Source organism: Pholis gunnellus, assembly GCF_910591455.1.
Source record: "Pholis gunnellus genome assembly, chromosome: 2".
Classification (NCBI taxonomy): Eukaryota; Metazoa; Chordata; class Actinopteri; order Perciformes; family Pholidae; genus Pholis; species Pholis gunnellus.
The window spans coordinates 15109518-15127231 of NC_136536.1; the positions used below are offsets into that span (position 1 = coordinate 15109518).

A 17714-nucleotide genomic window follows, 5' to 3' on the forward strand; every position below is an offset into this window, starting at 1 on the left:
ACACACACACACACACACACACGCACATGCACATACAGTTATCCTGAATCACATTTATTTTGCCAAGCACATTTGCATTTGAGTTTTACTTGATAATGTTCGTGCTTGATCTCAAGGCAAATTTATTGAAGTAGCATTTCTGATGTACTGTTGTTTGTGCAATATGTATGGAATAATGCGCATAATGCAGCACGTGGAGCCACTCAGGCAGTACTTTAATATCACAACAGAATCTTAACTACCTCTACATGACTCCCTCTAACCAGAATTTATTCGAGAATTTAAGAGTTGACTGAAAATATAAAAGGCAAGCTCTGTGGTGTGTTTTAGTTAAACATCTTAAATGTACCCATCTGTATGGTAGAGTAACATGGCTGGAGACGCTCTCCGTGCAAAATGAAACATTTGAGTTTTTGAGTCACACCTGTTGACAAAAATGTGCGTTCATGTTGCTCGGTTGGTTGATATATCCTGTCACAAATGTTTAAGAAGACACTCTGCCATCTTTGATTTGAACTTGCAAAATGTGACACATCGCAGTGATCGGCGTCACAGGAATGATTTTATGCTCGTGTATTCTGCCATCCCTAGTTATAGGACTTTACCTACACATACTGTGTATGTATGTGTATATATATATATGTGTGTGTGTGTGTGTGTGTATGTGTGTGTGTGTGTGTGTAAATATGGAAGAGTATACTGTATAAATGACCATACAGTGTGGCAGTACTAAAATGTTTGAGTGTTTCGGCAAGTGTATGTTTGTGGTGGAAGAATGCTTTTATTCCTATACCGCCTGTAAATGTCTATGAGCATTATATTCTTACGACAGAAGAGTTGCTGCAGTTTATTTACAGCCGTTAATAATATTTGCTGTTTTTGCTGATATTGCAGTAAGCTTGTTGTCGGTGCACACTAATAATTTGATTATAACCATATTAGGCAAATCTGCCTGGCACGGTATAGTGTGCCTTTGTCTGATTTCGTTCATTGTTTTGATTCTGAACATGCACCAGAAAGGTCAGAAAGTGCAGCGGATGCAAATGGGTGTTTCTATAAACAAACATCGTCATGGCTAGTGGTGAAGAAGAAGAAAACAGCTGAATTATTTTGGGATGACAGCAAAACGGCTTTCATGTCACAACTATCTCAAAGTAAAAGAGGCTGTATTAAGGTGCGTGGCAAATTAATCAAAGCAGAAACTATAAACGCCAACCCCAGTCTCTCCATCCTTCTTGTTTTGTGGCACTAATAAAGAGGTTTTTCTACCGGCGACTACACATCCTTAGACATTATCCTTCCTTTCAAATGCATCATATTAACTTTATTATTGGGTTACTGGGGAAATCTGTTTACTACAAGCCATGTAAACACTTTAATTAAACTATTACTTTAACCTGATTATCCACAGTAATCAGGTTTGCATACTGAGCGATCTCAATTTGACGAAAGCTGACGTATAGTCGCTAATCACCTTCTATGGGTGCACCTGTGAAAATGTCAGGACGTGTGAGTCGGAGATAAGGAGGTGTAAAGAAAAAGTAAGAACTTGAGTTTAGTGAAGAACTTGATCTCAGGCTCACACAAACACAGAGCAGGCAAATTGTTTTGGCCTTGTTATGTGAGCACGGTAATGACTGCTTCATCCCCTCCATCTCCCACCCTCCTCGCTCGGTTTTTTTTTTCCTCGCTCCTTCTCTGTCGTCTCCTCATTCCCCCTCCCCCTTTCCCCTACTGCTCGCGCCAAGTCGGCCCGCCATCCCGCCTACACACACACACACACACAAACACATGCACACACGCTGCGAGGTAACGGCAGACAGGCGCGTGACTCATTAGGCATTCGTCCCCCAGGGAGATTGCTGGGGGGGCGCGTGCGAGGGAGAGAGAGCGCCGCAGCTGCAGGAATGTCACGGGCGGCTACCGCTGTGTGTGTGTGTGTGTGTAAGTAAGTGTGTGTGTGTGCGTGCGTGCGTGCGTGCGTGTGTGTGTGTGCGCGCGCGCACGCTAATGCTAGTTGGAGCCAGCGGCATGGCACTGCACCTTTCAGGAAAAAACGCAAGGAGAAAGAAGAAAAAAACAACACTTATTAGTCGTCTTTTTCCACCAAGAGCTCATTTAAAAGTCTGAAATAAATTTAGAGACAAAAACACTAGATTGCCTTATAATTTCTGCTTGAATTTAATGCCTTCGCTGGCCAATGTGTAGCTGTGATATTAGCCTGTATTGATTTTCAGTACAAGATCATTTAGTTGCTTTTAAAACCAAAACATTGCCATGAATTAATTAAATAATCACGCCACCCAAATGACTTAGAGGAGCATATATGGATGTTTAAACACATTGCTTGGAATTTTTTTCGAAATATGAGATTTTGAATACCCATATCTACCCCAGCGAATGTATGCAGATTATATGTTTTGGCCCTTGAAAGACCATATTGAAGTGGGTTACATTTGACTTTTTGCTATTTCTCAAGACTGTCTTCAATCGATTTAGTTTACCCAGATTACAGTGTATCCAGTACTAGGCTGTTCAATTTCTAATGTTAATTCAAGTGTTGTTATCAAGTTCAACTTCTAGTGTTATTTTCAGAGCATTATTTGTGTATTATATGAATATATGATGGGAAGTGTTTCTGAATGTTTTTCGTGTCTGCCTACTGATACGACCGTTTCAATTCTCTGTCTAGGTTGTGTAAAAAGTTGGTCATTGTGTCCCTATGCATGCGCATTTGTATGTATGCGTCTCTTTTTTTGAGTGTAAATGTGAAGGCCAGATATATTTCTTGGCTGCCAGACTGACAGAAAGCGTGGGAGGTGATATTCATAGAGGTGCTTTTAGTGGGACTTTTATGAGAGACTTTTTTCCATGGCTGAAAAGGAGGTTGACCACACACAGTAAGGTTGCCTCAGCTCTGTGCACATGCTTGCGTGTTTGTGCGTGCTCGTACGTGCCCGAACGTTCAGGCGCCCTTCCTTTGAGCGCCCTACGTGGGCTGCCAGGGGTGTGTTTTGCTTCGTGTTTTGTTTCGGAGAGCCCTCCCCCGTGCTGCGGAAGTGTTGCCGGAAGCAGTGGGAGCTCACCCCCAGTTCTGCGTCAGTGCCACTAAAGAAAGGATCGGGGCTTTCCGGGAGGAGAGAAGAGGGAGGAAGGGGGGGGGGGGGAGGGGCTGTCAGCCTGGGTACGTCACGGCCATGTGGGTGGTTGTCTACACGCTCATACACACTCACACAGCCTCAGTCACGACTGGTCTTCGACAAACTATTCTTGTATACACTATTTTGCTGGCAAGCTCCAAGTGAAGTGAAATCCCCCCCGCTTTAGTTTGGAGGGGAATTCTAAGGAACAGGAACAGGTGTGTGTGTTAGTGTGTGTGAGTGTACATGCAAATGTGTGTACGTAGTGAGGGTAGTGTGCAATTTAATGTTTTCCCTGACGATGTGAGGACAGCAGTAAAGAGACTTGTACTTGGGAGGTGGAGAACTTGTATTTAACAGATGTGTGTCTCACAGATGAAACTGCATCGTTGGAAAAGTGTTGTTCTGGTGTGATGTCACGCTCCTGATTCCTCCCTCTAATGCGCCCGGTTGGAGCTCCAGCAGTAACTTCCTACAGCGAGGCCTTGTGTGAAAGTATCAGAAAGTGATCCACTGTCCTCAAACGCAGGAGCAGAACTTGTAGAAAGCTCCGACAAGAAAGAAGAAGCAGGAAAAAACCTCTTTTCTGGCAAGGCACGATAAAAAAGAGAAAGGAGAGAAATGTGCAGAACTCTGTGGCCTGCTCATCCTGGGGGATGTTTTCATCTTTCTCTGTCTTCCACCCCCCCAACTCCTTTTAATGTCTGCCATTTGAGAGACTCCAGAGGGGCTGCACCTGTTTGCCTCTTGGCTAGGAGCCCCCAAATCCCTCCTCCTGCCCCCGCCTGCCACTCATGCTGCCGCGCTTCCTGGGATGGAAGGAGTGAGGGAAGGAGGGAGTGGGGAGGAGGGGTGGAGAGTGGGGTTGCGTGTGGTGGAAGGGATAGCTGGAGGGCTTAAAGGCGTTTGGGAGGAAGAGTAGAGATGTAAGCACAGAGAGAGGGGGGGGGGTATAGTTTCAAATCCAAGTCCACTCCACACCGGACAGACCTTACTTCTGTGGAGCTTTCTCTCTCTCATGTTTTGATTTAATTTCTGTATCTTTTCTCACCTGTACAAACCCACTGCTCTCCCCCTCTTCTTCTCTGTTAACTTTTCTCCTCAGCCTATCCTTCCCTTGCTCCAATTTCCTCCCCCAGCTCAATCTCTTCTACTTCCTCCATCTCCGCTCCTCTACTCCTCTCTCCCTTCTTTCTCCCCCTCCTATCTTCTTTCTGTGATAGGACCATGTTAATCTGCAGTGACCTCTTCAGGTCACATTAAAGGTCGCCCAGCTTCACTTTCTGATGCCCGTAGGGCCGCTCTCTCCTCTTCATCCTGTGGATTCTCGGCCTTATCCTGGCAGCTTTGGAGCAAAATCAACCAACCACCACCAACCAACTTTTCTCCCCATCAGTTTGGTTTTAGACTTCAGCGTTTTGTGCTGGTGCAAAGGAAGCTCCTCTGTTAATGCAGATATACCCGGTTGACCTTTGGACCAGAGTACCTCTTAATTGTCTCGTTACAAATGTGCTCATGAATTGAACTGATTTACAACTGGATGTTATTTAACACTGTTAATTAAATAGAAGTATATTTTGTTACAGTAGTTTATCTTCATACAATTGAACTGTCTTAACTGTTAAGGTCATTTTGGTCAAGTTTGCATCCTTGTATCACTTGAAGTGTCAGATGATTTCGACTGTTTATCAATCACTTCAAGCCAACTATTTAGACTTCTGCGCTCGCTTGTGAACTGGTTTTCATGAGTGTTTCATCTTAACAGGAAGTGTTATGTGTTACATCTGACTCAAAGTGTGGATATGTGATGTATATTTTTATCAAATTGAAATCTCGAGAGCTACTCCATCAGCTGCTGGTTGACAATCACTGATTTAACACTGATTTTTTACGAGGTGTTTAGTAAGCAGGATAACGGAACACAAAATATCGGGTAAATTCTGCAAAGTAAAACTAAGATCCGTTTGCATTTAAGTCTTGATTCGTTTCAGTTTACATTTTCAGAGAGAACTCACAAATACAAAAGGCTCTTGCAAATGATCAAATCCATAAAAAATGCCAAGCAAATTGAGGAATGCATTCAACAATTTGACACGTTATACATGAATCCTGTTGCTAAAGTCGCGTTTTCTCCTTGTGCCTTGCTGTGCAGAACCGTGGACGCTTGGCTGAGAAACGCACCATCCCCCTTCCCCCCAACCGGGTGCCCAAGAAGGAGCTGGCCTCCATCTTCAGCAGTGACGACAGTGAAGGCAGCGAGCGAGCCAGTGGGGATCATGCCCACATCAAACAAGAGGACGAGTTGCATTACAGTATCATGAGAAAGAGGTGAGGCGCCTGTGACTTCTATGGTCATGACTTCAATAGTTTGAAAGGACAGCCCAAGCGTGTCTGATGTTTTGGTTTTTTACTTCTTACATATGATACAATACACAATGTAGCTTTGCTGGCATGAAAGTTTAAAAAAAAAAAACAATGTTGCCAAAGCATCAATATGAATATTAATCCTTACATGTGTGTTTAGTAGAAACTGACGCACAATGTTGTAATTGCATAGGCTTTTATTGTGCCTGAAAATGTGTGCGTTGTGTAGTAAAAAAGGAAGACATTGTCATGCTCGTAGCCTCTGTGGTATCACTTTTGTTAAAAATTATTTAGTGGAATAAGTCCTCTGTTTTGTCTGATTTTGTCTAAAAGCACCTCAGAAGTCGCTGAGAGTGATTTTTAGGATAGTTTAGAGTTGTTAGGGACACATTTTGAGATGAACAGACAAAGAACCGTGTTTCAAAAATAAGCCTACAGCTTTTGCTTTGGGATGTCTTATTGAAGGATGCGTCCTCCAATGTTGAATGTGTTAATTAGTTTGTTGATTTGTGTTTTGTTGCTCCTCCCAAGTCTCCGTGTATCTGTCGTGACTTGATATTGAAAGACTGAGTGCACCTGAGTCACCAGCGTCTGCTTCACTGCATCCCATGCTGTGCTTGGCAGCGGTTTGATCACAGAATGTTTGCTATAAAACATTCATAAGATGTTGCTGTTGCGTTTTCATGTTATGTTATTGCACTTTTTCAGCCTAAGTGTAAGGAATGTTTTGAAATGGTTATGAAATAACTAGCTCTGGAATCTATGATCATTGTGATATGCATTGTGCAGCACGATTTACATTTTCAAAAGATTTTAGGGCTATGGTATGAAATGAGTAAAAAAAACAAGACTTGGTGAGCCCGACTTATGCTTTTGCTGCCTCAAAAACATGCACGGTCTCTGGATCCTCATCCGTTACACTAGTTTAGTCTTGTTGTTATTTTAATCAAATCAAGAGGGACGCAGAATTCTTGACAGGAACGTCTGTTTCGTGTCAGTGTTGCCATTGTTATTTTTGACAACTAGTTGGCACCAAACCATAAAAATACCACAAATGTTTTCCAAAATGTCAGTGGTTTATTTTAGCGAAACCAAACAACGTTGCATTTTAGTGTGAATCAGTAAATTGCTGTTTGACAAAATGGATAAAGAGGAGTGCTCAGGAGTTGTAGTAGATTGGGTTTGTCATAAAAACGTGAACTGCATTTACTCAAAGCTTTGGATTCAAGTGAGTAATCATGTTCATATCTTCAGACTTGCAAATACACACATGCAGGGTTACAGTGAGGTCACCACATTAAGATGAGTCAAATAGTTTTGAAAGACGGCGCTCCCTCTCTCTGATGGCGCGCAGTCTGCCTTGTTGGGATTTTTAAAAACATTATTTGCTCCTTTTACAATCCATTTTAAGTGACAGAAATTAAGACATTTTCAATATGGAATAAACGTGATATGTACATGTCAGACCATGGACAGATATAATGCAGAAGCTGTTCATTGATTAACCTCAGAAAGTCCCCAGCTGCATTATAAGCAGCTCGTGCAACCTCATTACAGGAGGGGATGTTTTTTTATGTCTTGAGACTTGCGTGTGTGACACGGCGGACAGCACGGCAACTGTGAAGCTTTAAATGGATCCGCTAACCTCATTTAAGAGGGCTTCCCCTCCCCCTGACACTTGTGCCGCTGGCGTGTTAAGATGATAATGAATTTAAAGAACACTTATGACTAATATGTCAGGCTTTTACCCTTTGAAAGGCGACGGACTCGCTGGAGCCGCAGCTCCGGTCTGTCCTGGGCATCCGTCTCAGCCCTGCTTTATCCCCCAGCGCGGGGTCTGGACGAACGGGATAATGGGATGTCCAATCACGGAAATGTGATTTCTATTGACCGCAGCTTCGTAAGTGAGTCGTAGAAGGGTCTTAACAAATTGGATTTGGCCAATGGATGTGAAAAATAAAGGGCCTCTGTATACATGTGTGAGCGTATCTGTGCTGTCTCATCCACACATCATCAAGGCTGGCGGCAGCACAGCGTTACCTACTGTAACTGCACTTTAATCGACATGGGCACATCAAAGCAGCAATTATTTATCCAAATGTTTTTATCCTAACATAATTCTTCATGCAGCAAATTAACTTCAGGTGGCATTACATTAAGAGATACTATAGACATTCAGCTCTACATTTAGATATTTGTTATTTTAGTTATAGAGTAGATTGTTTGGTTAGTTCAGGCGGCTGCTTTTGCATTAAGAGGATTTGTATGTCGGTGTCAACAAGCGCTGCTTTCATCGCTAATCATTCTCATCCGGACGTCCTCTCAAGTTCATTATACAGCGGTCCACCTTCTTTTAACCGGATTAATGTTAATATTCGCTGGCTCTAGAGACAATTAGTTTACTTGGTGCTCCACAGATCTGCTCTTGTCCTGCTGAATAAGCACACGGAGCGTTGAGAGACTGAAAGGCTGCCAAATCACGGAGCCAACCAAATAATCGTTATCACAATAAGTTCTGTACAGAAGCTCCTTGGGCTGTCGGAACCAAAGTCTAATTTAACACAACAACTGAAAGGTAGAAACAAAATCTAGTTTTGTTATCACCTTTGGTGTTTTGCCTCGGTATCAGTGCTGCATTTGACTTTCGTTAACACTGATTTATGGATTCATCTCAGGGACTAAATGTTTCATACCGAACTTTTTACCGTCTTACTCGGGGGCAAAACACCACCTTAGTGTTTGTTTCAGTTGGCCGTAGATAACAAGGCTTTGATTGAAAAGTGCTGACTGGGAGTCTGGGTAATTACCCGGCAACCAACATGGATTTTATAAGTTACACCCGCTGACGTCTGTCTTTCAGCTTTTGCCTTGTAGAAAGAAAAAACTAAATCCACCAAACCAATTATTGTTATCATCATTCACCAAAACAAGCGAAAGCAGTTTTCAGTTTTGCTACTTGATCACTTACAAATGCAAATGCGTCTTCCTACAAAAGCAACGACATAGACCGACTGTCAGTGGCAAACACTGGGCCTCCCCATATAAGGGCCATGTGCTCCTGTGCTCTTCCACTCACCAGGGAGTAAAGCTGATTGAAACAAGCAACATACTGAATTCAACATAACCTACAAACATCCCATCTCATTATTTTGGATTGGCGTCTCTGTCTTCAGCAGCAAGGTTATAGTTGGAGTCCTTGTGGGCGTACTTTTGAGAGACCTGGTTATAGCCTTGAATTGTCGTCTGCTTGATTGTGTTTCTCCAGTTTTACCCCCCGTGAAATGTTTAGGAAGTGTGCGCTTTGGTGCTCATTGAGAGAAAACCATGGTGTGTTTGCTGCAGGTCCATGCATATAGGAGGCTGATTCGTGAAATTAGAAGCAAACGGAAGCTTACATTCATAAATATTAAGAAGAATCTGATATTACTACTTTTTTTCAGTTTCCCTTTGCAGCCTACCTATCTGTATAAAAATAGATGTTTTCATGGAGGGCTCACATTTGTTAATGGTGCTCTGTACTTAATCTGTGCAATAACCACAGAGAAGGAAAGACAGTGATGCTGAGTTAGCTGCTATTGCATTTGACATTCTGTCCTCTGGCTTTATTGAACAACTGTGTCATTGCCTTATGCCAGTAGGAGGTCACGGACGGTGTGAAATTACTGGAAATGGCTCTCCCCTAAAGCACTAATTAGTGAGCTTGGAGGTTTTATAGCTTTCTAGAGGAGCTTTCCGCTTCAAGAATTTTTTTGGCTTTGTTTACACGCATGGCAACCATGGCAACCGAGTCTCAGCAATTTAGTAGTTGATTGGGCGTTGGCTAGCAGCTAACGTTGGTTGTTTCCACACGGGGAGTTAACAGAAGAAAAAAACACTGCCCTATCAAAACAGCAGCAACAAAAAGATAGTCAGCAGTGTTCCAGCAATTTAGTCTGAGATTTGGCATTGGCTGGAAGCATGAGGTTCATCGTGTCCCCATGTAAAGAACACAGTGTTGACTATCCATGTTCTGCGATACAGTATGTTGAAATGAGCTGAAGATATTCAGAGCTTTAGCCTCATACGGGATCTACAGTACAACAGTTTGCTCTTTGAAAGCTCAAAAGGATTACCCCACACTGTGACTATAACTTCCTTTTTTAATCCAAATCTTCCTTAAAACAGTTGATTTTATTTTTCAGAATTAGAAAAAGAAGATACAAGTAATCATGATGGCTCATAAAGTGTGAGCCAGAGGAGACATTAACAGTAAAACCAGCAGTGTGTGCATGGCTCAGTGCAGGGGAACTTAAATGCAACATGGCGAACTTACCTCATACTATTTCTATTTTACTTTTCTTTCCTCCCTTGGCTGCCTTATCGACCTCATGTCAGCCTTTACAGCAGAAGAACAACAAGGAGAAGTGAAGCCCAAGTGAAGCCAGGCTACTCTTAGTTATTTATGTATCTATTTCTCTATTTATTCATTACCCCCTCTGCTTGCAGGGTTCCCAGTTGCGGGGTTGCCTTTCGATCCAACTGTGAGCCGCATGACAATTGTGTTTCCGTTGCTTGTAGGATTTCGGACAAAACATAAAACGTATCCGGAAAAGATCAATATTCCTGCTTTAAGCTTTACGTGCCTAAAGCGTAGGTATTTCTTAAGTAATAGACTTTCATTATATTTCTTTACCTTCAGAGCATCAGAGAAACTTTGCTCATTCCTTCTTTATTTCAGCATTTTGCCCGAGTCCATATTTTACCATGCTGTGGTTGTTGAATATTACATATTGCCTGGTACTATTTGAATGTTGCTGTGGGCCAACTGTGCAGGTTGGAGTTGGCTCTGTGTTCGGGCTGTTGTCTTGAGAGCAGAGGAGGGAACACAGTAAACCTGCGAGCACCAGATGTTACACAGTGCTTGCGACCTGTCTCTCTGTCTCTCTGTCTCTCTTTCTCTCTCTCTCTCTCTCTCTCTCTCTCCCACTCCTCCTCCACTCCTCCACCTTCACATCCCTGCTGTCTGTCTGTCAGCACTTTCCCAGTGGTGGTGTGAGACATGGCGTCAGGGTGCCTGGGCTGCCAGCTTCTGCCAACTCACACTGTGACCTCGAGCCCCGCCACCTCAGCTCCGCGTGCCAATGCCGCAGCAGGCCACTACTGGGCATTTATACTGAGGCGACAGCCTTTGCCAGGAGAAGATTTTTTTTCATGTTGTTTGGACCATTTTGAAAAGTAACTCCTACTGTAATAGTAGAAGGGAGCGCAACCTTTTCTTAACAAAAGAAAGAGCCCCAACAAATGATCAGTTTTTACTGAAATAGTTTTAATTATTTTGGCTTTATCGAAACACATGATTCAGCAATACAGACTTGACTTTCCATTGCTGTGAATATCTATGCTGTGAGAATCATGCTGTAATATTGAGTTGCAGGGACTACGATAAGTGATAAGAGTATTTTGAATTCATAGACCAGAAGAATTGAAAAAGCAGTAGAAATGTATCGAATACCTACGTTTTTTTCATTTTTCCCTCGATTCTTTGATCTGAAATTTCCTGACCTAAAGCAGTAAAATGTCTAAGTTGAGACAATATATTCACTTTGATCAACCTTTATTTACCACGGATAAAAAAGGACTTAAAACATGATTATATTCCCCAAACTAAGGTAATGAAAATGTATTGTTTTGGTATCAGCACCTAAACTTTGGTCTTTTAAATTGATAGCCAGCCCGAGTGGAAATGTGGTTAGTTATACAGGCTTTGCGGTATCATCTCAGTAATACTGTATACCAGTGGTATCCATGACAGACGTTGAGTATTAACACATTTTAGTCTTCCCAGTGTCTGGGTCAGTGTGTCTGTCCTGTGGCCGGAGATGAGAGGTGCGGTATTGACCAGTTTAGGGATGAGCTGAGGATGAGATGATTGTCTCCGGCGTGCACCTGGGTGATAAGAAAGCAGCTCATGTCCTTCTTTGCTATCAGGCACAACAGCCACAATACACCCCCTAGCCCAACCCATCTCCATCCTCTCCGAGGCCCCCGTCCTTCCATGCTAACCCCGGCCCTCGGAGCTCCTTAGGGAGCGCTGACTCAGGTGACTGGGTTTTAAACACCATCCACACCCCCCTTCCTCATCTTCCAGGGCTTGAGTGTGACCTTGCCTCCACCCAGAGAAAGAAGGGGGGAAGGGGTTGAGGGCGGGCAGGGATAGGGCTAGGACCTCATTAGCCCAAGCCGAGGCGGGACAGCTCAGGAAAAGTGTGCTAATTACCCTACTAACAATGTCCTTGCCGTTCATGGCTTAGAGCGGCTACTTCGCCACGGGATAATAACCCCATCACCTCTCTGAGAAGTTCAGGATGGCATTATCATGATCACTTTAAATGACGGACAGAGGGTGGTGTTATTACGCAGCTAGCTGGTTGATGGATTTGGCTGCAGTTTCTCACAGTGGAGCGTGTGGAACTGCAGTGTGTGTGTGATTTGTGCTTTGTTTTCACTGGGTGACGCAGATACATTATATGACTTTAAAAACATTTTTTTTTCATTTTCATTTTCATTTTCTCTTAAACCCTGCACCTCATTTTATTCTTAAAAAAAAATGTGGGCTCTCAGACACAGATAGCTACTAATTTTAGCAAGTTACACTCTATAAAAAGAAGTCTATCATTAGTCTGAAAGGTTTGCAGTCACAGTCCAATCAAGCGTCTCCTTGCTTAGCAGCCGGCGGTGACTGTTTTGTCTGAGACTGTTCTCTGAGTCATTGGTTCTCTGTGACTGAAAGGTGACCGGTGAGGCCAGCATTAGGCCCTCCGAGCTTTCCTCCATCTTTTCTGTTAGCGTGTGGAAAACAGCTTGGCAACCGACAGCCTGACATTACAGCAGGAGCCTGTAATCATGGGACTGTAAAAACCCAAATCCAGCAGCCGCAAACAGTGTGGCCTCGTCATAGTGGTGGCAGCTAAGAACCATTCACCGCTTCTGTCCCATAAACTGTCCTTGCTGTGTCATACCAGACCCCCTTCATAGATGATTCTGCTTTCAATAAAGTTGCCAGTTACGCCTTTAAACGAGACTCCCACTGACACGAGAGGATGCTGATACCAACCAACTGACATGTTTAAAACTCTATTTTGTGGACAAAATCATAGTGTACATGAAGTTTCCTGTTCATTTGGGCTTTTGGGATGTTCCTCCATGTGGTAAAAAGTAAATTATATTCAGACTGTTGCCTAAAACATATTCAACCCTGTACCTCTCCTACCACACAAGCTGTTTGCTATTATCTTGTAACTACACTGGTACTGCACGGCTGCTATACTCCTCTCAAACGCTAAGCACTTATTTCCCTTCATTGGGCCATTTAATGCAACCAGGATGGTAATCAGTTTGCAAATGAAATACCTTCATGACACGGTTGTTTGAGTCTACTGGTGTGGGGAGGTAAGAAAGGCAGCTGGTGAAGCCTTTGGAAAGGCAGCGTGGCTCCAACCAGCTCTGGGCCTAATCTGTGAACCCGCCTCCTGCTCCTCCTTTGGGTGCTGAAGGACAGGACAGGGGGTTTGAGAGACTCTTGTGGACAGTTTTGTTGTGAACGGCCTCCTGTTGAAGTGCAGGCGCGACAGTAGAAAAGAAGACCCGAAGCCCAGTGTCATATAACACAGATTCATTGCGTTTTCTTTTAGATATTTTATTACTAATAAGTAAGTAAGAGATGTTCAAGGATTAATGGATACTTCTTTTTTCATCATCTTTCATTTAGCATTTATTCAATCGCCATTTTTCTCTAAAACAGCAGTTGGCGGCCCGAGTTATAAAGAGCCATAATCAGGTTTTAAGCTGCTAAACTACTTATGAGTTGTGAATATGTTCGTTAATACATCTTAGTGTGGAAGATGAGTAGGGATGAGACCCAAAAGTGCTGGGTGCGGTAGTCTGTCAGAGTGTATTACACACCTCGGAGCTAAGAGCCGGTTGATAGGACGGCCACTTGTAGCTGCTGAGGCTGTGTAGAGGTATTTTATAGAGTTTGGACTGTGCTGTCTGGATGGAGGATGTTTGTGGTAAATAGTGCATGAAATAGTATGAATTTATGCGCTGCTGATTTATCACACACTGGTTTGGATTGCGTTGTGGAATTAAGTTTGTTTGGGGCTGCTTTTAAATGTGTTTATCCTCCCTTTCCTGTGTGTGTGTGTGTGTGTGTGTGTGTGTGTGTGTGTGTGTGTGTGTGTGTGTGTGTGTGTGTGTGTGTGTGTGTGTGTGTGTGTGTGTGTGTGTGTGTGTGTGTGTGTGTGTGTGCTACAGTCGTGACAGTGACCTCTCTACAATCATCTCCAACCTGCACCACACCAGACAGCACGGCATGCCCGAGGGCCAGTCAGCCTCCGACCACAACACCAGTACTGGACACACAGGTAGGACCCCCAGTGATGCTGCGTGTGTGTTTAAAGGTTTGCCAGGATGTTTTCTTTCTTTTTCTTTTATTAAAAATTTCTCTATTTCTGCCTTTGCATTTAGACTGATGATATACTCCCCATTACATCTCCTATAACATATGTAAACGTTTCATTATCCATTTAATTTACCCTAATTTGTGTGATTTGAGGGAATTTAACATAAGCTTATTACTCATTCCTGGAGGTCGCTCTCAATTTGATTACTTAATGGTCTTCCCACATTCTCTGCCACACTCCAGGATTTTTGTTAAACCCCCTGTTTTAAATTACTTCTGAATAAATAGCTTTGTTTGCCATTAATCCAGTTTCTTGTGAGCAGAGGAACCATGGTGTGCACGTGCTAAGAGCTTTTCTTACGGCTTACAGACAGAACACAGACAGCATTTAATCACAGCTATTTGTCAAGTAGCTTGTATGAGGATATTGTGTCTCCTTCAAAGACATATGTTTGTAAAACAGCCTCTGTGGATATCTCTGTTCAGCAGTCAAGCTACTGTACTGTACTGCCACACTGTACCTATCTTCATGACATATGTTTGTGTCATCTACTGTATCCCAACAAGGTATAATTGAGTGCAACAATGCTTCACAAGCAACCCAAACACATTATCATGTAATTGCATATTTAAAATGATTATATTGTCAATACTTATTGAAACAGCTTTCAACTGATATATGTCACACTTTTTGGATGAGTGTTGCAGGCTCTTGTATTGTTATTTTTCCCTGTTCAAAATGTTTGTCAGGATGTCTTTTCTCAAGGTTCAACCCATGAAAGTCAGATGAATTGAATTATAGAAATTATTATCAATGTAAACTTTAATAATTTATCTTTTTTTTCAATATCTGCTGATATTGCAAACAGGAAACATGTAAATAAAAAAAAATCAGCTGAATTATAAACATCCCATCAGTCCCACATTTCTTTAAACGAATACATTCACCCCTTATTAACAAATGAGTTGTCTGGTTATCAGTGGAGACCATACCTCGCTCCAATGTTGCCCTGGGTTTGACCCTGTCCCTTCTTATAACATTAGCCAGAGGCACAGCTAGAACCACAATCAGTCCAGACCCAACACCTCCATACCCTCTCTCTGTGTGCTCATCTCCTCTGTCTGCCAGATTAATTGTCCATACGGTGCCTGTGATATCAGCCGGGGTGGGTGGCAGGTGGAGGGTATTAGACTGCTCAACAGCCAACCCAGCCAGTGTCTTAAACCACGGTTTGTGACGGATTTCCACCCAAATACCGGCCTAATCAGCCGCTCAAGTTAATGGAGAAATCAGAGCCCTGAGTAGTTATTTTAATGGAAGAAGACACAAGGGGATAGAGGTGGGTGGGTGGGGGTTGATGGAGGAAAGGGTGAGCACAGTGTGGCCTACATCAAGGGGGGTCCAAGACCCTAAAATCTGTCCGTTTGAGCACCAAAGGGAGATTTAACAGGCTGCCTAAGCTGCTCGCTTTGCGTCCGTAAACAAGTCCAATCCGATCAGCCACTGGCTCCAACTCTGTCTGCCAGTGAAATTAGACGCACACACGTTCAGAAACGCATAATTACACACAAATAACACATAGTTATACAGATATGTGCCAACGCAAAATCAACACATGTTTAAATTTGCATCCAAATAAAGGTGGGTGTAATGTGTATGAATTTTTAGAGCAGTGGATTATTTCACTTTGAGATAAATGAGACTGTAAACGCAGCTTGCTGTATAATATTGTGTTTACTCTGTTCTGTCAGTCAACTCCCCAATTTGACTTATCCTCCACAAGTCAGTCTATAAACTGTGGACGGAGAAAATGTGAAAGGCAGAGGAGTATGATAGGAGAGAAATTAAGGATAACATTAAGGAAAAGTCTGCAGCAGAGAGAGACCGAGATGCATTGATGGAAGAAACATTTGGAAATGGAGAGAGAGAGAGAGAGAGAGAGAGAGAGGAAAGAGAGATGAATGAGTGCGGTGGTGGTATCAGGGGAGGGCAGGCGGCAGCGATGGCGGCGGACGTCTCTGTGTGTTGTTGTGTGTGTGTGTGTGTGTGTGTGTGTGTGTGTGGGTCAGGAGCAAAGGGAAGCAGGCTTGCCGGGTCGTCTCTGCGCCGTAGTGGGCCGTTAATTAAATCTGAGGGACAGACAGGAGGCCTGCCTCCCTCCTTCTCTTCTCCCCTCCCTCCCTCCCTCCCTCCCTTATTCGCTCTCTCACTCCCCAGCCGCTGGCTATTCAGAGGCTCTGCGAGAGGGGGAGGGAGGGAGGACGGGGGGGGGTAGAGCCGGGGCGCCGACGCTGAGAGTCTGGCTGCCTGTGGAGACTGTAAACCGTGGTTCTGCGGTCAGACTGGAGACTCAAACGGGCAGATAAGGTGTTTTTGGACCGCCACTCTCTCTCTTTCTCTCTCTCTCTCTCCCTCTCTCCCTCTCTCCCTCTCTCTCCTCTGCTCCCTGCACTCAGACTCCCAGAGGCAGTTACAGCCTGTCGGTGTGTGTGTGTGGTTGGGGGTTGTAGCAGTGGTTTGGGGCTTGAGCACATTTTTGTGTGTGTGCACCTTTCCGTGTGTGGTTTTAAATGCCTGGTTTTAGATGTTTGCTCGCGTGTGAATCTGCCGCCCAGCATGTTTGTGCAAGACCTGCTTTCTCAAACTGATTGTGAGCGGGGATCGCTCTTAAAATATTACCAGCTAGGTATTACTTGATTAGCATAGAAAGGCAATTCTAAACAAAAGTAAACACTCCAGGATTTCTGATATTAGCTCTGTCATACAGAAGCAAAAAGGGCAATGGGGGTTGTAAATAATTTAAAACATCCCACTACTTAACAGGAATGTAATTGCACTGCCGTACTATAGTGCCTTCTCAGGGTTATTGTTCATAAAGACATGTTAATGCCTCTGTCAAGAGATAAAATTCACAGGTGCCAAAATAAAATGCTGAGTAAATAGTGAAAATTCAAATTTCTTCTTTTAAGAGCACTTAAAGGAAACTTAATTTAAGTTTAAATCCAGAAAGTAATTTGTGTTTAGTTAGATATTCAACATAATTATTTGATGGTGCATTTTAAACTTTATTTGCCTTTAATAACCTGTGACCTTCCCTGAGCACTGATTTGATAAAAAGATTAATATGTATATTCTGGCTTGAACTTTTGGCTACCAAAAGCCGCTGAATACTGAAGAAGACAAATGAACACTAGGGTGACAAGATTAGAACGCGGCACCAAAAGATTGAAAACACCGGAAATATTTAGTTGTAAGGTGTAAGTTTAACACCGTTCTAATATTACTTAATTTAAAGCAATTTGTTATTTACAACTTTTTTGTAAGTAACTATCACAACAATAGCTGTCTCTGCCCAGAACCTATTGTTATCAAAACACTGGTGCTGGAAACATCTCTTCTTCACTACATGTGCATGAGGTGATTTTTACAGGAAATACGTACTACTGTACCCAAAAATAAAAGCTTGCATAAATAGCCACTAGGTTTAGTTTTTATTGTTACATAACTATACTGCATTGCAAAGGGGACATTTATTTATATGTCCCAGATTCTCCCGTTAAGGTCAGTCATACTTTAGTCAGTTGACTAGACGTACAAGTCTTCCTCCGTGATTTCCTTTCTCCTTCTTCTTTCGTTGTGTTCTTCTCTCTCCACCTCTCTGTATCGCTCTCTTCCTGTTGAAAAGAGATTGAACATGACAAACAGTGGACCAGTGTTACTGTGTGTGTACATTTGCACGTGTTGGAGGTGGCGCATCCTCTCCTCAGCG

The 17714-nt window shown here is 43.1% G+C and overlaps 1 protein-coding gene across 1 annotated transcript in view; it reads left to right on the forward strand.

Annotated features, from left to right (window-relative positions):
* The window catches only part of samd11 (sterile alpha motif domain containing 11), a gene marked incomplete at its 5' end in the record, with an annotated part of 49322 nt that overhangs the window by 6508 nt on the left and 25100 nt on the right, over nt 1-17714 (forward strand). The window contains 2 exons of the mRNA XM_079167086.1: nt 5293-5468; nt 13797-13906. Coding sequence (XP_079023212.1) covers nt 5293-5468; nt 13797-13906 — 286 coding nt within the window. The remainder of the gene's footprint in view (nt 1-5292; nt 5469-13796; nt 13907-17714) is intronic.